This window comes from Cajanus cajan, chromosome 4, assembly GCF_000230855.2.
Source record: "Cajanus cajan strain Asha chromosome 4, NIPB_CcT2T_4, whole genome shotgun sequence".
In the NCBI taxonomy this organism is placed as follows: domain Eukaryota; kingdom Viridiplantae; phylum Streptophyta; class Magnoliopsida; order Fabales; family Fabaceae; genus Cajanus; species Cajanus cajan.
This window is the reverse complement of record NC_138520.1, coordinates 52,335,338-52,355,460: the sequence shown is the minus strand read 5'-3', so window position 1 is coordinate 52,355,460 and position 20,123 is coordinate 52,335,338. Positions and strand designations below refer to the sequence as shown.

The 20,123-nt window shown below is 35.5% G+C and overlaps 2 protein-coding genes across 5 annotated transcripts; both read left to right on the top strand.

Annotated features, from left to right (window-relative positions):
* Nucleotides 1-6,401: 6,401 nt before the first annotated feature.
* LOC145956827 (zinc finger BED domain-containing protein RICESLEEPER 2-like) lies at nt 6,402-11,049 on the top strand. 3 transcript variants are annotated; one of them, XR_014433116.1, is made up of 5 exons: nt 6,402-6,421; nt 9,798-9,933; nt 10,219-10,384; nt 10,679-10,770; nt 10,851-11,049. XR_014433116.1 is itself a non-coding variant. In XM_083072568.1 (3 exons), the coding sequence occupies exons 2-3, from the start codon at nt 7,876-7,878 to the stop codon at nt 9,448-9,450; spliced, it is 1,479 nt and encodes a 492-aa protein (XP_082928694.1). In that variant the 5' UTR covers nt 6,402-6,421; nt 7,272-7,875; the 3' UTR covers nt 9,451-9,678. The 3 variants fall into 3 exon arrangements, 2 of the variants coding, with proteins under 2 accessions (XP_082928694.1, XP_082928693.1); XM_083072568.1 differs by lacking the exons at nt 9,798-9,933; nt 10,219-10,384; nt 10,679-10,770; nt 10,851-11,049 and adding exons at nt 7,272-9,292; nt 9,389-9,678; XM_083072567.1 differs by lacking the exons at nt 9,798-9,933; nt 10,219-10,384; nt 10,679-10,770; nt 10,851-11,049 and adding exons at nt 7,243-9,292; nt 9,389-9,678.
* A 3,428-nt stretch (nt 11,050-14,477) lies between these two features.
* Nucleotides 14,478-19,471, top strand: LOC109806920 (nuclear transport factor 2). Of its 2 annotated transcripts, none has more exons than XM_020369451.3 (10): nt 14,478-14,660; nt 15,205-15,282; nt 15,376-15,513; nt 16,022-16,298; nt 16,390-16,622; nt 16,839-17,016; nt 17,119-17,240; nt 17,319-17,378; nt 17,910-17,973; nt 18,736-19,471. In XM_020369451.3, exons 2-10 carry the CDS (start codon nt 15,232-15,234, stop codon nt 19,047-19,049), a joined length of 1,437 nt encoding a protein of 478 aa, XP_020225040.1. In that variant the 5' UTR covers nt 14,478-14,660; nt 15,205-15,231; the 3' UTR covers nt 19,050-19,471. The 2 variants fall into 2 exon arrangements, with proteins under 2 accessions (XP_020225040.1, XP_020225039.1); XM_020369450.3 differs by having other exon boundaries at nt 16,384-16,622.
* The last annotated feature ends 652 nt before the right edge of the window (nt 19,472-20,123 follow it).

Sequence of the window (20,123 nt, the reverse complement as noted above, 5' to 3'; positions counted from 1 at the left end):
CGGGTTTCTCGAAGGAGCACTCGGATGCTCATGTGGTCGAAGAGGTGCTGAACTTCATGTGTGGTTGCGTGGTCGAGTACTCGTGTGATTGGATGGCCGAGTCAGTATGTGTTTGGTCAAGTTTATATGCCCCATTCTTCAAGTTGTGTAATATTCTGAAAGGGCCATCCTAATTTGGAGCCAACTTACCTTGTGCTCAATTCTTTCTTGGTTCTCTTATGACTCTCCAAACCAAATCCCTTAGCTGAAGTTCCCGCTACTTGACCTTGCTTTTAAATCGCCTAGCCAGTCTCGTCCAACATGCTTCCATATTAATTAGGACTTGGTCCCTAACTTCGTCAACCAAATCTAATGCTATGCTTAATGCTTCTCCATTGTTGTTTTCCCTAAATTGTTGTCACCTTAATGAAGTCTCCCTAATTTCTATAAGTATCATGGCGTCTGTTTCGTACGTTAACCGAAAAAGGGGTCTCTTTAGTGGAGGTTTGGGGGGTGCACCTGTATGCCCACAAAATTTCTAGCAACTGTTATGGCCAACTTCCTTTAACTTGTCCTAATCGTCTTTTAACTCTTTCAAGATGACTTTGTTTGCAGCTTTAGCTTGTCCGTTGCTTTGGGGATGTTCCATGAATGTCATCCTATGTTTGATATGCAATCCTTCCAAGAATTCATTAAAGCGTCAGTTTGTGAACTGTAAACCATTGTCCGTGATCAATGCATAGGGAATGCCAAAGCGAGTCATAATGGTTTTCCAAAGAAATTTTTTCACATTGTTAGTTGTGATGGCAATTAATGGTTCTGCCTTTATCTACTTTGTGAAATGATCCACTACAACCAGGAGAAATTTCACCTGTCTTTTAGTTAGGGGGAATGGCCTTAAAATATCCATGCCCCATACGGTAAAAGGGCTAGGGTGTTGTGATAAAGTGTAGTTCGTTCGTTGGCTAGTGTATTAGGGGCCCATGTTGTTGACACGGTTGGCATCTCTGGATGAAATCGGTGTAATTTATAGCCATAGTAGGCCAATAGTACCCAACTCTTAGTACCTTTGTTGACATAGTTCATCTGTCAGCGTGTGTTCTGTATATGCCTTCATGAACTTCCCGTAGGACATACTAACCCTCTTTGAGGTTGAGGCATTTCAATAGGGGAGTTGATATCCCTCTTTTGTACAAGTCCCCTGATATCAAAGTGTATTGGACTGCCTTTACCCATACTTTTCTAGCTTCATTAAGGTCTTTTGGTAAGTTTCCCACTGAGATAAGTTATGATGTCGATCATCCAATTCTATAGGGCCATTTTTACCTATAAGAATTCATGCCTCGTGATACTTGGTTCTAGTATATCCTGCTGGATGACACTTTTTAGCTGATTGGTTTTTTTGCTATTTGCTAATTTAGTTAGTTAGTCGGCTCTTGTTTCACTCCTGGGGGATGTGTTGTACCAGGACTACTTCGAAGTTCGTCTTTTCCCAAAGGAAAGCATGGTAATATTGGAGTAGTATAAGGTCTTTGACTTGAAAAGCTCCACTGATTTGTTCAGTGATGATTTGTGTGTCACTCCAACAGAGAATTTTAGCGATCCCTTATTCATTAGCCAAGCGTAACCCAGCAAGCAAGGCCTCATATTTAGCTTGGTTATTGGAGCTTTTGAAACCGAATCTCTAGGATTGTTCTATTACGATTTTCTCGGGGCCTTCAAGGATGATTCCTGCCTTGTTGCCTTATTGGTTGGAAGAGCCATCTACGTCTAATGTCCATGTTGGAGTTAGTGGTGGTCCTTCGGGGTGGAACTTATTGAGGAAATCAACTACACTTTGAGCCTTGATTGACTGCCTTGCTTTGAAGTTTATGTCAAATTGGAATAACTCTACTGACCAGGCCACCATCCTCCCTGCCAACTCGGGTTTACGGAGGATTTTTGCTATCTGGCTATCTGTTCATACTATTATTTTGTGACTCTGGAAGTAGTGACGAAGCCGTCGAGCTGTTTGCACAAGGGCAAATGTTGTCTTCTCCAAAAGCTAGTATCTCATTTTGGCCTCATGAAGAGCTCGACTAACAAAATACATTGGTATCTGTTCATCTTTCTATTGCACCAATGTCACACTGACTACCGCATCCGAGACAGATAGGTAAATGATAAGATTTAGGCTTGGGTCAGGTTTTGATAATAATGGTGGGGTGGCGAGTGCATTCTTAAGTTCTTTGAAAGCTGATTTGTACTCATCGGTCCATTCAAATTTGTGCATTTTCCTGAGTATTTGCATGAAGGGTTGAGATTTATCAGCCACTTGTGGCAAAAAATGAGCTAATGATGTTATTCATCCCGTCAATCTTTGCACTTCTTTCACATTGCGTGGGCTTTTCATATCGATAACGGCTTGACATTTGTCAAGGTTGGACTGTATTCCTCTTTCAGAAAGCATGAATCCTAGGAACTTGCCCTCGACAACGCCAAAGGTGCACTTAGCGGGGTTAAAGCACATGCGGTGTCTCCTCACCTTGGCGAATACTTTTCAAATTGTCTGCATGTATAAAGATAGAGCTTGATTTGACCACCATGTCATCAACGTATACTTCTAAACAAGTTCCAATTTGTTTTCTGAAGATCTTGTCCATCAAACGTTGGTAGGTGGCTCTCGTATTCTTAAGGTCGAAGGGCATGACCCTATAGCAAAAATTTGTTGACTCTATATGAAAGGCGGTTTTGTCTTCATCTGGGAGGGTACTTGGGAATGATTATACCCCGAATAGGCATCAAGAAAATTAAGTACCTAATGCCATGTCGTTCCATCTACCATGGTATCGATTTGTGGCAAAGGGTACACATCTTTCAAGCAAGTTTTGTTCAAGTTGGTGTAATTGGTACACATTCACCATTTCCCATTTGCCTTTTTTACCATTACTACATTAGCCAGCCAAGTGGTATAGACTTCTCTAATAAATCCCGCCTCTAGAAACTTGGTTGTTTCATCCATCAAAGTTTGGGCTCTTTCACCCCTTGTCTTTCTTTTCTTTTGGGCGATTAGTCTAGCATCCCAACATATGGAAAGTCGATGGCAGTGGAAACGTGGATCAATTTCAGGCATATCCGCTGCACTCCATGCAAAGAGGTCGACGTTCTAGGTCAAAACTTCCTTAATGGTTTCTTATTCATCTGATGTCAACTAAGAACCTAAGTATGTGACTTATTCTTTATCTCTCTCTATCTGGAAAAGGACGGTCGTCTTGGTTGGTTCGACCCTTTGATCGTCATTCAATCGTGGATCGAGCTCTAGATCCTTGGCTTTGTCCATTTGATGAGGTGCACTGATGACATTGATGTCCTTTGAAGGCTTGGGCAATGGTTGCAATCTCATACTTGCATAATAGCACTCACGAGCTATTTTCTGATTGGCGTGCTGTGTGACCATCTCTTCAGACTCTGATGGGAACTTCATAGTTAGATGCGGGGTGGACACAATTGCGCGCAACTTGTTCAACAAGGTCGTCCAAGTAGGATGTTATAAGAGGTATTTGCATGCACCATCATGTATCATACCTTGATGTGTTGTCCTTCTCGTTCTGAGCCAAAGTAGGTATAAAGGTCAATAGTCCCTCTAATGTCCACTCTTTCTCCTAAGAACCCGATAAGGGGCTCGTGGTATGGTATCAATTCCTGCTCGGGAATCCCAAGTTGTTCGAACATCTTCCAATATAGAATATCTGTTGAGCTTCCTTGATCAATCAATGTTTTTCTTACTAAACAATTGTCGATCTCTACACTGATTACCATTGAGTTATCTTGTATTGGATCACCCCTTGAAAGTCCCTATTGGTGAACGTAATGCATAGCATGGGGACCAAATTTGCTTGGGATATCGCGTTCACGGATCTGATGGCTCGTAGGTGTCTTCTTCGGGCTGAGGAGGTTCCTCCTCCCCCAACGAATCCTCCCACAATGGTGTTGATTACTTTTCAGGGTAGATTGTTATGGTGATGACTATTTTGCCATCCACGGGACCTATTGTGTTCCCTCTGTCTGAACGTTGTGGGTTCTATGTCTCATTTTTCACGGGGTTGGGCCCTCGAGTTGGGTTAGCGATCTTGACCGTTCTTGTTCAGAACCTGCATGAAAATTTGGATGTGTCTTGTATTCAACAGGTCCTCAATGCAATCTCGAAGAGTTGTACACTCCTCAGTAGTGTGGCCTCAATTCCGGTGGAACCGATAAGTCTTTGTCTTATCTACATGACGTGGGGTCATTGCACATCATGGTACTGTTAGGATTTTTATGGGAGGGCTTGTTCCAACACTCTGGCTCGACTAGCATTGAGAGGAGTGTAGTGTGTGTATTTAGGTCCCCTTGTTACCCTTTCGCAATCTGAAGTATCATTTTGACGTGTTCTTCCTGGATGTTCTTTCTTTGTCTCTTTTTTTCCATAGCTTAAGTTGGGTCGCATTTGGTTTCAAAACTTGGCTAATTCCTCCATCTGCATGTATCTGGTGGCTTTTTTTCGTAAGTCATCCAAATTAGTTGGCGATTACTTATATATGTTATTCACAAAAGGCCCTAGTCGTAAGGCCATGTTGAGATGGTGCATAGCCACTACTAGGTTCAAGTCTCGAATGACCAAGGTCATTTTTTCTAAATCGTTTCATGAAAACTCTCAGAGATTCTTTCTTTTCCTTGCGAATGTTAACTAGAGCTACAAAGATAAGCCTGTGTGGTTGGCTCATAGCGAATTAGATACTGAAGTAGTTGATAGTATTGAGAAAGAATCAGTAGACCTTATGGGGAGTTTGGTGAACCAGCTCAATGCGGGTCCTTTTAGCAATGTCAGGAATACTTTGCACAGAATGGGATCCTTGTCGGTGTATAAGCTAACTTGGGTGATGAAGGTATCAAGGTACTCATCTAGGTCGGTCATTCCATTGCACCAGTCCAAGGTCTAGTTCTTCCAATTATCTAGGAGGCGAGCATTCAATATCTCCTAAGTGAAAGGTGTTCTTTCTTGGTGCCTATGTTGGTCAAGTGTTGCCGTTGTGGCTGTAATAGGGTGGTTAGAGAGTTTCGACTCCCTATTCCATCCCAAGGATTCGCCCTGGTCATGCGAGGCCCGAGTAGGAGGGATGCTCTGAGAGGGCTGTCATGAGCTATTATCATTTTTGAGTTTGGCGTTTTCTTTTCTTAGAACGGACAATTCATGAGCGTCTTTTTCTTGAAGCCTCCGAAGTTCCATTATTTTCGCCTTTAATTGTTCAATTATTGAAGACAGGTCAGTCGATTGAGGCCGATCTTCATACGATTCTTCCATTTCCTCACTTACTTCCTGATTCCTCGGTTGTCCTTATTCCTGTGGCATCCCTAGGTTGGGGGTAGTCGTGGTCTTTTGCTGGCTTCTCGTTGCTACCATTCTGACTCAAAGGGTCAGAAATCGTCCAGATTTCGCCTCCACGGTGGGCACCAAAATGTTCCTACTAGGAAACAATACTCTTACGTTAATGCTCTCTAACACTTGACCTTCTTCCAAGTTGAGGTGATAACTTCCCGAATCCTTGTCCCAAAAAGGAGGGGGAGGTACCTACAAAGGCACTTTGACGCTCAAGTCAATACTCAATGCAAAGTGTACTATCTGTACCGCTATGCCGAGCTCGAGCTCGACATCATAGCGTGGAGTGACCTCGGACACGCGTTAGGCAACATCGGCTTGCTATCCAATTAGGTCATAAACTGATCTCGGGCCCAAGGCCCAACAAAACCCTAATTCACACCAAGGTACGTGCATTACTTATACGAGACTCATATTCACACAAACCCTAACTTTAGCATCGGAGTCTCTTTTGCAGGTACCACCCCCATCTTGGAGCATCAACGTACCAGTGAAGGAGGCTCACCGATCTTACCCAGCGGATCATCCCTACCTCGGATTCCCGGTAAGAACACAAAGTAATAAATATTGTAGCATTAAATAATCATATCCACCGTTCTTGTCCCATCAATATTATATTTATAGTGACATACTTGGGCTTAGGGCTGTTCAAAAAAACCAAAAGAACCGCATTGAATTTAAAACCAAACCAAACTATTTAAAAAAAAATCGGAACCAATTATAATAAATTGAACCGGTTTTAATTTTTAAAATGAAACTAAAAAACTGAACTTATTTTTTTAAAAAGCTTTGGTTCACTCAAACTGTAAAGCGGAACAGCCCTAAGCCCTCTCAGTCACTCTATCTCGCATACGCACATCTCGCATACACACATCTCGCATACGCACATTTCATTCCTCAACCACGCTTTTGATAGTGGGTTTGATGCGGATTCCGGTGGGTAACACACTCTCTCTTTCTTAGACTCTCGCAACAACAAAAGCCCCAAATTTTCAAGTGAAATTTCAGAGGAAGAACCCTAACGTGTAGTTTCACAGGTTCAAAGAGGTTAGCTTTCGTTTCCTTTTTGTCGGAACTTTATTTTTTGTTGTACATAGCTTATGGGTTTTAATTAGCTTCTATTGTGAATTTGATTTAGTCTTGTTTCTCGTTGCTTATTTTTGTTGCTTATTTTTATTCGCGTGAGTATATATTCATAAATATATTATATAAAATAGAGTGCCCTGTTTCTGAAAGCTCAAATATTTGCCAAAAATTTCATATCACTTTCAACAAATGCTATTTGTCAGGACATGAGCAGGGGTTGAATCATAATCTCAACTAAAACTTTGTACTATAATTATTATTATTGTTTCATTTTTTTTATCATACTTCAATAAAATATTCAGAAAACCTGTTGATAATTTGTCACAATTACAAAAGAAAAAAGAAAGAAAAAGTACAGGAATAAATTTATTGGGTTAAAATATACGCAAAGATAACAACATATATCTAGTTCATTTTTGGTGCTTGCATACCTTTGCAGACATCAATTGCAAATTTAAGTAATTGAGACAGCTCCAAGACATCCTGTTGAGGCTCATATATGCATGTTCTACCATTCAAATGAACGGTGTGCAATTTTATTTTGTAAAGAAAACAATTTATCGGTACACCTTTTGTTTTAATTTGCCAAATGTAGTTTTCCTGATGTATTCGATTATGGTTCATTGCTGGTTACATTTTTAGTTTTTTTTTTTTAATTAGCTTCTATTGTGAATATGATGTATTCTTGTTTTCGATTGTTAATTTGATTATGATTTTTGTTGTACATAGCTTATGGGTTTTAATTAGCTTCTATTAATTTGATTTAGCCTATCGTTTAGTAGTTATAAGTTTACTTTGTTTATCGGGTTAGATCTTCAAGACAACTACATCAATCAATGGCTGATCAAGATGGCATTTTACCCTTTGAGACAACAAATGATTTAGTTTCTCCTCCACCTACTGCTGTCTCTAACACAAGTAAAATGCCACCTCCTCGTAGTTTTGATTCACGCAAAAATCGATCTAAAGTATGGGATCATTTAACTAAGGAATCCAATGAAGATAAGATAGCTAAATGCAACTATTGTGATAGGTTGATTAAATTTGAAAGTGGAACAAGTGCAATGCGAGCTCATCTATGTAGATGCCAAAATAACCTAGATAAAGAAGCAAGAAAGAAGCAAAAGTCAAATTCATCCACAAATGTTGTTTCTTCTCCTTCCTTGGCTAGGCCTAAAATTGACCAGGAAACATGTTGGAATGCATTGGTCAAAATGTTCATAGCAATGGAACTCCCCTTTTGAAATATTGAGCATGAAGCTTTGCGAGAATTTTTAAGCATTATAGCACCCTCTCTTACTGTCTACTCACGCACTACCCTAGCACGTCATACTTTGAAACTTTGGGATAGTGAAAAAGCAAAGCTAAAAAAGTTTCTTTCTCGACACTGTCATAGGGTTTGCCTCACCACTGACATGTGGACTTCACGTCAAAATCTAGGTTACATGTGTTTGACAGCTCATTTCATCGACAATAACTGGAAGTTGCAAAAGAAGATATTAAATTTTTGTCAAGTCACAAGTCACTCAGGAAAGACTATGGCTAAGACAGTTGAGCATTGCTTGAGTAGTTGGGGTTTGAATTGGGTCCTTAGTTTAACAGTTGATAATGCCTCATCGAATGATGTTGGAATCCAATATCTCAAGAAGAGGCTAATGTCATGGAACAGTTTGGTGATGAAGGGAGATTATGTTCACATGCGTTGTTGTGCACATATTCTTAATTTAATTGTGAAAGATGGATTCAAAGAAAATATTGATGTTGTTGTGAGAATTCGTGCCGCTATCAAATATGTAAGATCTTCCCCTTCTAGGCTATCCAAATTCAAGGCATGTGTTGAGCAACAAAACATTGAATTTAAAGGGCTTGTTTGCCTAGATGTTGAAACCAGGTGGAATTCTACATACTTAATGTTGGAAGCTGCATTAAAACATCAAAAGGCATTTGAAGAGCTTGAGATGCAAGATAAAAAATACATTGAAGAGTTGGAAAAAGGGAAGGGTGTTCCTACATTAGGTGATTGGGAGTTTGTGCGTGGTATCTTACCATTTTTAAAGTTGTTTTATGATGCTACTATGCGTATCTCTGGTTCATCTTATGTGACTAGCAATATGTACATGTTTGAGGCCTTCGGGATTGGAATAAAGATTAAGCAAATGTGTGTTTCCAAGGATGTGATTATAAGTATGATGGCTGAAAACATGAAAAAGAAATATGATAAATATTGGGGAAATCCTGATCGACTGAACATGTTATTATTGATTGCTCTTGTGTTGCATCCAAGATATAAGTTAAAATTCATGCATTGGTTGATTAATCAAAGTTTTGATGGTGTTGTGGCATCTAATTTGAAAGACAAAGTGGAATCAAGTATAAGATTACTTTTTGAAGAGTATAATGGTGGGAGAATTGAGTTTGAAGCTAACTCACAGGAAGCTCGACTCAATGAAGAAGCAAGTGACGATCCTTATGGCTACAACCAGTTTTTCAAATCAACTGGATCTCATAAATCTGAATTAAGTAAATACTTAGAGGAAGCCTTAGAAGAGAGTCAAGGAGATTTGGATGTTTTAAATTGGTGGAAGCTAAATTCGGGTCGATTTCCAATTCTTTCAAACATGGCAAGAGATTTGCTTGCTATACCTGTTTCTACTGTGGCCTCTGAATCTGCCTTTAGTACCGAAGGAAGAGTTCTTGATGCATATCGTAGTTCTCTTACACCACAAATGGTGGAAGCACTTATTTGCACGCAAGATTGGCTCAAAGGGAGACTTCCACCATTGTCCTTGAATGAAATAGAGGATTTTGTGGAGCTTGAGAAATTTGAACAAGGTAATAATTTTTTTTAATTTCCTTACACTATTATTTTATTATCTACTTAATATAACATGACTAGCTACTAATTGAATGTTTTTCTTTATGTTGCAGATATTGTCCCCTCACAAGATGGTGCTTATTCAGTCTCCTCTGTTACACTTGATGATGATTAGAGAAACACTTACATTATAGTTTACATATGTTATGCTTTTGTGTAATCCCATTTATAGTTTTGGGGAATTTTGTTAGTAGTGGGTCAGGAGCTGTGCTCTGTGGGTATTGCAGATTTTATCTCTGTAATACATTTCATCTTCTTCAGTAATTCAGTATCTTTCATTTCTTTTGGTTGGTCTGATATTATCTTATGTTTATCCAATTGAATTATGTTTGGATTTGGTTTCTCTGTGTGTGTGGCTCATAAATTTTAATATAGGATATAATCTTGTGGTTAATTATTGTATTTGTAGGATATCTTCTGAGAATCAATGGGTTGCGGTTTGCTTTTTCTACCCTCTTTCAGGTGGCATTGCTCTTGCTGTTGGCATTGAGCAATGTCGTGAGAGTTAATGGAGATGGTGGGCAATGTGGTTCCAATCCAACACTAGACCCCAGACCACACAGTGTCTCCATTTTGGAGTTTGGTGCAGTTGGAGATGGTAAAACACTCAACACTATTGCATTCCAGTAAGAAAGTTGCCATGTTTAATTCGGGAATAAGTGGTTATTGTTTCTGAACTTGATGTACACAGTACATAAAAAAAGAAAAAGAAAAATCATTTCTCATTTGACAGTTGCTATCCTTGTGTTTTGTATTTTGAAGAAAAAAATTACTGTAGTTGAAATGATGATGCAGTTTTGCTTTTGCTCATTGTTCATGATCATGATTGTTTTTCTTGTGTTTTAGTAAATATATATGAAGTCTCATTACCTTCATCTTACAGTGCTGAAAGCACCTGGGATGCAACCTCTAAAAATTTGTTTGAGTAAGCAACATGAAGTAACAGATGCTGTCACAGTCTGGGAATGCCTTGGATGAAGGAGCAGAGGCGTCTCGGTAGTTCTCAGATTATTTAGGAAAACCTTGTCAACTGGTCCGCTTCAATACTGGTAGGTCTTTGAAACTATTAAACCTTAAAGTTTAAGTTAATGAGAACATTAAAATTGTCGAGAAGGGTATGTTACCTTAGACATGTAATGATTTGGTAAAGAACTATAACTGTTTTAAGAATACAAGAACATTACTTGGATTAACTGGGGCCACTGTATATCAACTTGCATTGATTCATCAAGATGCACATATATGAAATTGTCTTGTAGTTGTCACTTGTCAAGTATGGCTCAGAAAAAGAAAAACAAAACATTATGATGATTGACAAACCTCTTTAATGTTTCCAAATGAAGCTTCGGAAGTTAGACAAGTAGATCCTGATTATGTTGGGAGCAAGCATCACACCTATTTCTCTGATGGTTATCGATTCTTACTTTTATCTAAGGTCAGTCAAGTATGGAAATGAACTATAATTTTACTTATATTCTGATTCTCTACTCAGTATTTGACATTTATGATTTTCAGGAATCATTGGATGCACTAAACGAGCTTCTAAAGGAACCTATGCTTATTAATCGTTTCAGACCGAAGTATGGATTTTTCATTTTCTTTTGTTCTATTCCTGCAATTGTATTGTTTCACAATATTTGTTACTAATTTAGACCTGAAGGTACTATTTTATCTAAATGGATTATTAAATCACATAATTGAGATTCGGGTGCTTCATGATGCAGTATCCTTGTTGAAGGTTGTGATCCATATTCTGCAGACTTGTGGACAGAGTTTGCGTATGCAGTTAAAACTGGTTTATTTCTTAAAACCGGTTCAAAAACTGGTTTTATTATGAAACTGGTTTTAAACCGATTATAAACTTGTTTATTAAAGTAATTCAGTTTTAAACTGGTTTGTTAAAGTGGTTTCCATAATTTATAAACCAATTTATTTTATTAAAATGGTGTGGTGCAGTTTAGTGCAGTTTTTTTTAAAAAACCAAACTATGCACACCCCTACTTGGGCTTGATGGACCTTTTGGCTCCAGAGCCTAGTAATCTAGGTTTTATGTTTTAGTTAGGGTTGATGTGGACCCTTATCATTTAACCTTGATTAGACATGATAATCTTAATAGCAGAGGGTTCCCTAGTACAGTTTTTATGCAAAAGATACCTTCAAATTAAGCTTGGTTTCACCTAAAAGATATTAGTTTTATTTAAAAAATAACAATTATTCTTTTAATCCTTTTCTTTTCTATACATTGATAAGTGATTGATAGAATTATTGTCATAATTATAAGTTTATAATAAATTTTATATAAATAAAAATTATATTTAAATATATAAATTATATCTAAAATTTGTATAAATAAGTATTTTTTAAGCATATAAATTATATTTTAAATTTAAGATAAATATTTTATATTGTGGTACAAGATTATTTTTAATTATTAATAATTTATTTTAAAATATCAAAATTTAATTTATAAATAAATATGACAAATAAAAAAATTAAACTAGTTAAAAAGTCATTAAAAATTCCTATAAACACTATCGCGGAAAAGTAGTTTCTAATTTATTTTTTGCCATTTTCATTTAATATAATTTATTTTATATCATGAAAAGTGGACCCATTTTATATTAATTATCATTTGTTAATTGGCTTTTTATATGCAAAAACATATATTAATAAAATAAGAAAGATACCAAGCCTAGCCATGGAAGGCTGAATCTTCTTAGACGTGAAAACACATTGTATACCACCTAGAAGCCATTATACTTCCAAGCAGTGGTTTAAAACCCGGACCGACCCGGCCGGTCGGACCAGTTGGACTAGGAACCGGTGGTCCAGCAGGTTCGAATCTGAAGTTGGATCGGTTATGCAGTCGATCCGTTTCAAACCGGATTGAACATGTCAATTTTCCGGTTCAACCGGTGAACCGGTGGGTCAAACCGGTTCAACCACTTTTTTTTCTTATTTTTTTTTTAAATTTTTTTAAGGAACCATAAATCACAAAAATAATAATGAAAATTGAATCTCTTAATGAAAAAGCAAGGAGTCTTATTAAATATAACAATGACTACTTGTTCTAATATATTTGTTTGCAATATATACAACTTAAATAACTTTTATAGTATATTATTAATTTTAAATTATATATTTAATAATGCAATATCTATGTAAATATTACATATATTATTTTGTAATATTAATTGCAAGCATATTATATATGTACATATTATTTATATTTTTAATTTGTATTAATATACCGTTTAACATGTAATTTTTTTATGTATTTTTTTACAAAATAAAAATAAAAATAATTTTAAATAAGATAGAAAAATTGAAATTTAAAATAAGATATGAATTTATTAAAATTTATAAGTATAAAATATATTTAATAAATATTTTTTAATAAAAATCGAGTCATGCGGTTCAACTAGTGACTCACCGGTTCAACCTTTGACCCACTGACCCAGTACCTTAACCGGTTCGATAACCGGTCCGGTTTTTAAAACTATGCTTCCAAGTAAGAACTTAAATAAGTTAAATGGTGTAATGACGAGCTTGATTATTCCACATTGATTCATGGTATTGTTGAAGCATTGGTTATGCTACTCTAAGGTGGTTATGCTACTATAAGGTTACACGTATTTAATAAAGTACAAAAAAGAAAATACATAATACTATGTATGATATGAATTGCATGTAAATATAAGATAGGAATGGTTTGTTTTAAGAATATGTAAGCTAATTAAGTTTTACTTAACTAAGTGGAGAGGGGTTATGTCAAGGTAAACAAAGTGACTCATTTTGAAAGGAAATAACAGCAAAATACAAAGAATAGAAGATAGAAAGTTTCGTTTTTCAGTTCACATATCAACTAGGCAACATTTTTCAAATTGTAATTGGAGATTTGTTCATTATTGGATCAGACTGATTTTTGGTTAAAAGGTTCGTACGACATAACTCTTCGTTTTTAATGGTTGGATCGTCAGAAGGAGGTCTGAAGTGGGATAAAAGTGTCTCACAGTAACAACTATATTTTTGAGGTTTTTCATCATATTTCTCATTTGTAAGCAATTGTGTTTGATTTTCTTTGATTGATTGTAAGAATTGTTTTATGTGTTCATTGGAGACTGTCTTATACCCTTTGTTGATCATAGTAGAATTTTTCTTTAATTTGGACGACTTGTAATTTTTACCCTTACATTAAGGGATTTGCACACTAAAAATCTATGTCTCTTTGGGTTATCTATTTTTTTTTGGGCCCATGGACATGACCTATGTAATGTTCCAAAGTTGACAACCAATAACTAATCCGTAGTTATTCTTTTATCGGTGTTCCTTGCTAATTCTTGCAAGCGCTTTTTTTATAAGCTTGTTGTTATGTGTTGGATTTTCACATTTGAGATCTTAGTGTTAAATTAAAATATTAATGATTAAAAATAATCTTGTATTATAATTTAAATAAAGATCTTATATCATGTATTTAAATATAAGGCTTAAAATATGTTTTTAATCTCTTAACATGTAAATTTATTTTTAATCCTTCAAATTTAAAATTGATATTTTTAGTCCTATATATTTTTTTTTAAAAATATTGTTTTAATTCTAATACTCAAGTTTTTTTAGAGAATCAATCAAATATTGTCATACAAAATTTACATACTAGTATCTTTATTAGTTAAAACATAATATTAAACTTAATTAATGTTGCATAACTGTCTCAATTTGTTATTTTCATGTATTATTAATGACTTGGATGACTAAAATAAGATTTTTAAAAATTGCAGAACTAAAGAAATAATGACTTGAAAAAATAAAATAATATTTTTTAAATTATAGAACTAAAAAAATAATTTTAAATTTAAGATACCAAAAATAAATTTATCTTAAATTAAAAGGACTAAAAACATATTTAAGTCTAATAAATTTGTTTTTGATGCCTCAAATTTGTTTTAGTTTTTAATATCAATTTTAAATTTAAAAAATTAAAAATAAATTTATCTTAAATTTAAAAGATTAAAAATATATTTAAATTAAATATATATATATATATATTATTTTATTTTTAATTTTGAGGAAAGTTAAATGGAGAGGTTAAGGAGTGTGACGTCATGGAGGATTGTGTATTATAATATATATGTAGAAAAGAAAGCGGTGGAATTGTAAGAGCGTGACTTTTGCGTTTTCTCTGAAAATCGTACGTACGTTGGTTGGAGTGTTTCTTTCTCACTCCTCTCTGCAAGATCCGCAACCCAAACCCTAGCTAACCCCTACCGCAGAGGGAGCTGAGCAAGGACAACACCTTCACCCCTTCGCTTCTTCTCTTCCATCCAGGTACCTTCGCTTCTTCTTCTTCTTCTTTTCCCATTCCAACCTCTAAATTCTCCGCCCCTTCCCCTTCGATCCCTAATCAATCTACATCTTTTCTTTTTAATCCTTTCTCTCGCCGGCTAACTATTTCAAATCACCCTCTTTCCGATTTTGTTGGACGCATTAATGCTTTCTCCCAAGGTGGTAATCGTTTTGACAAGAGGAAGGGATGCGAATGGGACCAACCAATAAATTTGTTATGTCTCGCTTTTTTTTTTTTTTGCTGAATTGATTTTATTGGAAAAAATAATTTTATCATCTAGGATGCGCCTTAGTTTTTTTATATTTATTTATGTTGTAAAGAATGGAGACCAGGTTTTTCTAGTTTAATTTTTTTTTTCATTCGAAGGTTGTTTTGTTTTTAAATTACTCATGTTCACTTTCAATCTGATTTCTAAGACTTCAACATTATTGTCTGGTTTAATGACTGTTTATTTTTGAGTTAATGTTCGGACCCAAAGTGTGTATGTCGATTGGATCATGATAAGTTGGTGATGTTAATTGGCAGTTGGACTAGCTTTTGGAAACAATTATTATGGCAACTCCAGAGCAGCAAGCCGCACCCAAAACTCCTGCGGCTGATATTGTATGTATATCTACATTTTCTTTATTGAGCCTGATAAATGCTCCCTGTTAATTTTCACATAACTGACTGGTATTGAATGAACCTACAATGTAGGTTGGTAATGCCTTTGTTGATCAGTATTACCACATGTTGCATGAAAGCCCTGAGCTGGTGCATAGGTTTTACCAAGATGACAGTAAGCTTGGGCGTCCCGAACAGAATGGTATAATGGGTATTACAACCACAATGTTTGTGAGTTTTCTCTCTTACAATCTTTCTCTTTTGTTTTCCCGAAATATGCTGAGTAGTGTATACCCAACTTTCTTCATATTAAGATATCTGTAATACATTATATATATATATATATATGTATATTTTTTTTTGACATTTGGTGTATTGGTATCATGCTTGTAAGTGTGTCACTCCCAGTTCTAGCTCTTACTCCACTTCCCGTGTCTTGTCATAATTTATTCTTACCATCAAATGTCCAATATTGTACTATGTGCATATAGAAAACATATCTAAAAAAATAAGGTTAGATATTGATCCAGGAACTGACCAGATGTGATTAGTTGTTGTTGATGCCTCTTCATTTATTTACTTTAATTTTCTCCATTTTCATTATCAGATTTTCTGAAGTCCAACTGTTAACTTTGTTTCTAATACTTCTATGCATAAAATATGAAGGATTTTCTGTTTAAAACAAGTTTAATACTTGTCCCCTGATGTTAATGCATTCTTTTAACTATTTATCAAGCAGGATATTAACAATAAGATACTATCACTGGGTTATGGTGAACTCAGTGCAGAGATCATATCTGTGGATGCACAAGAATCTTATGGTGGAGGAGTCCTTGTCTTGGTCACTGGGTTTATGATAGGAAAGGAAAACATTAAACAGAAATTTACTCAATGTTTCTTCCTTGCTCCTCAAGAGAAAGGCTACTTTGTTTTGAATGATGTTTTTAGATATGTTGATGAAAATGGAATCCAAGAGTCTGCTCATGAGATTGCAGCTCCTGTTGCTCCTGACGCTGGTAGTTGTATAAGTTGTGCTTGCATTACTTTTTTCTTTTAGCTTTTTTTTGGTGTACTCTGATGCTCCTGTTCCCGACCTTTCAGCAACAGATCCTTCTATGCTGGAGACACAAGTTTCAGAGCAAATATCTGTGACAGCTGAGGATGGTGAGGAGGAGGAAGTCTACAATCCAGAAGATGGCCCAGAAAATGGTCAAGCTTTAATTGAAGAAGAAGAAGCTCCTGTACCCGAGGTTCTTGATGAAATTCCTGATGATTCCCAGATGGTAGCTGGATTGCCATCTCTAATTGAGAAAGTTCCAAAGCAGTCTTATGCCTCGATAGTTAGTCTCCATTCTAAAATGCCCTCTGCCTTTATGGTTATTTCAAGATCATACTGAGTAGCAATTGAACATACTTATTTTATATAATCTTTGATTTTATAATAGTGAAATGCTTAAATTGACCAGAATAATACTTTTAAATTCCTTTTATTTGCTAGAGTAATAAATGATCTGGTTACTTATTATTTTCCATTCTAAGTTGTGGGTCTTTTTTAGTTGAAGGTCATGAAAGAGGGTGCCATACCATCTTCTACTGTGACAACTGTTACTGTGAAGTCTGCCCATAAGAGCCAAGAACAGCAGGGTACTGCTGCACCTCCGCCATCCATCATGTCAGAGACAAATGGTTCTAGTATAAATACTAATGAAATTGGAAACAACCAAGAAGTTGAAGGTGTGTGGTCTCCCCTTATGTCAGAAACATAATTTGATGGTTCAAATTCAATTGTGTCTAACTTAGTGAAATATATTGACATGTTTAATTGGTCTTTGACAGCTGAGGGCTACTCAATTTATGTGAAGGGTCTGCCATCAAATGCTACACCTTCCCTCCTTGAGAATGAGTTTAAGAAGTTTGGACCTATTAAGAGTGGTGGTATCCAAGTTAGGACCCAAAAGGTATTTTTCACATTATTGCCCTGCTTTCTTTAATATTGGCTGCTAGCTGATATATTTACACACTAATGGGTTGAACAGGGATTTTCCTTTGGCTTTGTGGAGTTTGAAGTGGCAAGTGCTGTGCAAAGCGCACTTGAGGTATTTATTAAATGTACCTTAATATTCCATATGGAATCTTAATTTGTTTAATTTATCTTTTGTCTAATATAGAGATAATTTTTCTAATTCAAAATTTAAATAATTTCTTTAATGGATTGATTGCAAACCCTGGAATTATATTCAGTTCCCTTAATGTACTCACTTTGTAGTTTAATTTTTATCATCATATCCTCACCCTTCCATGTTTGTGATGCTTTTCTCAAATTCTGCTCATTCGAGAATTTTTTTTAGTTTGAAATGGTTCACTTAAAATTGATTCCAAATTGACTTTAACAAATTTGCCATGTTTATCATTCAATTTTACTCTGCAAGTATTTAGGCATCTGTTGATTTCTGGGAAAAACTGCTTTTTCACTGAAATTAAGAGGTGCTTCATTTGTGTTATAATTTTTATAATGTTTCAATAGTATATGATAGTAAATTTCTAGAAGATGCTGAGTGCTAAATTTTCCTCAAATAATTGCTCTAGATATTTCCTTTTTTAATCTTGCATTTTCATTGAAATTTCAGGCTTCACCAATTTTGATCAATGGCCGCCACATTGTGGTTGAGGAAAAGAGATCAACTAATCGAGGCAAGTTTTTTTTTTGATATTGAATCTTGCTATTTTTGTATGATGACAATGAAACTTCCATTTTGCATATACCTATCAATCTTTACATGCAATGATTTCTAAGGATATTGATTGCTTATGCACATGTTGAAATCCTTTTGAGAATGATGCATGTGTTTGAACTGAAAAAGTTCGAAGAAATTTGTCTACCATGATATATGATTGTAAGGAACTTTTGAGGTCATCCAATTAATTTTTAAGTTTGCTGTTGTTTTTTTTTTTACTCAATGGCTAGCACCGTATTTATATAAAGTGTAGATAATTAACTATTTGTATGCTTGAGGAATTTTTGTGGTTTCTCAAATATTACTTTGCTTACTAATTTTCTAGTTCTCAAGTTTATCAAATCATGGCTGTCTTCTCTTTAGTAAGGAACGGTGTATGTAATATTTGGCTCATTGGGGGAGAGGATACATATTTCTGGACACAACTTTTCCTGTTCTTTCTGTTACATAGTGCTCTGGACCTCGCTGGAGATAAAGCATTAGAGTCAGTAGTTTGCAAAGATTTTTGAATACCATCTTCCTCTACATTCTCTTTGTGTGCTTCTTAATTGGTTATGTGGCCAAGCTCGTAAATTATTATGAATTTCGTTTTGCATTTGTTCACAAAGAAATTATTTGTGGTTGTCTTATCCGATGCATTTGACATGAAAAGTGGGTTTTACATGGTGTTTTTTATTATGTTGCATTCAGAAGTCAACTGTTTACTTTCTCCGTTCAGGTAATAGCAGAGGACGGTACTCATCTGGCAGGGCCCCGGGGTACAGGGGTGAAGGTGCAAGAGGGCGTGGAAATTATGGAAATGGCAGAAGCTATGGTGGTCGCGGGGACTTTAATGGCAGGGACTTCAGTGGCAGGGCAGAGTATAGTTACAGGAATGGCAACCGTGGAGGGTTTCCAAGCCGTGGAGGTGGTGATGGGTATCAGAGAAATGATCACATGGGAACCAGCAGTGGCCGCATGAATCGAGCTGGTGGCTCTGCTGTTAATTCAGCAGTCAAAACCACAGGTGTTCGTGTTCCTGCTTCTGCTTGAGGAGGAACTTTCAGTTAAGGAGACATGCTGATTGAAACTGTGTTTCAATTTGCAGTTGGAGAATTAAGGAGCGAGCCTTTTTTTGGTTGAGCTACTTAAAGAGTTTCTTAAGGTCTTTTTTTTTTTTTTTTTTTTTTACCTTTTCATTTTTTTGATATTGGTGGTCTTGGTAAAGTTAGCTTTTCAGTTTCTGTTAATTATAATGTCTTAGCAGTAGTTTTTGTGCTTCCCCACTTTTTATGAATATATATATTTGGGGGTACCTCATTTATTTTTTTGGGAACTTGATTGATAGTATAGTTGCGACATGAGAGGTTGCTATCAGCCTGAATTTGCGGATATGATTTTTGTAAAACTCTTGAGTAGTGTTAAATATGATTTTTATTGCCCCGGTTGCAGATTCGGTCGGGCATCCCCTTTAATTAGGGATTTATCTTCGTAATAGCATGATTAAAATTGTGTCAAGTTGACAAACGAAGCTAATTATTAATGTTCAATTTGGTTCTGACAGATGTGGGAACTGGATCGTTGTTGGCTGAATTTTTAAGTTTATTTGAATGCAAATATACATTGTGTATATTTTTAATTTACAACTATATTAGCTTTTCTATTAAAAGTTATGAATTTAATTTTGAAGTATGTATGCTTGGGGATATGCATGGGTTATTATTCATTCGAAGTGTAGGGGAGATCCATCAATGGCTAGAATCTGAAGATAACGTGGGAAAATTATACCGACTAAAAAGGCGGGAAAATTAATTATAATGTGACACGTGAGGATAGGAAACCTTTTAATTCTTGTTTTAGAATCATTGAAATTATGACTAAGGTTTGAATTTAATATTTTATGTACATTATTTTAATCTTCATCACTAAGTTAATTTTGGTGGTTATTATTTTTTTTAATTTTTTAATAAAAATTATTGTATTTTTTTTTTCAAGTACTTTACTCATTAGGGATTGAGAATGATTTGAAATCTTTTAAATATTTCAAGAATAGTTTCATTCCCTTTTATATAGACAAAGAGTAAGTTAAGATATATCTTGTTTTTGTGTTGAATTGCAAATCGTAGT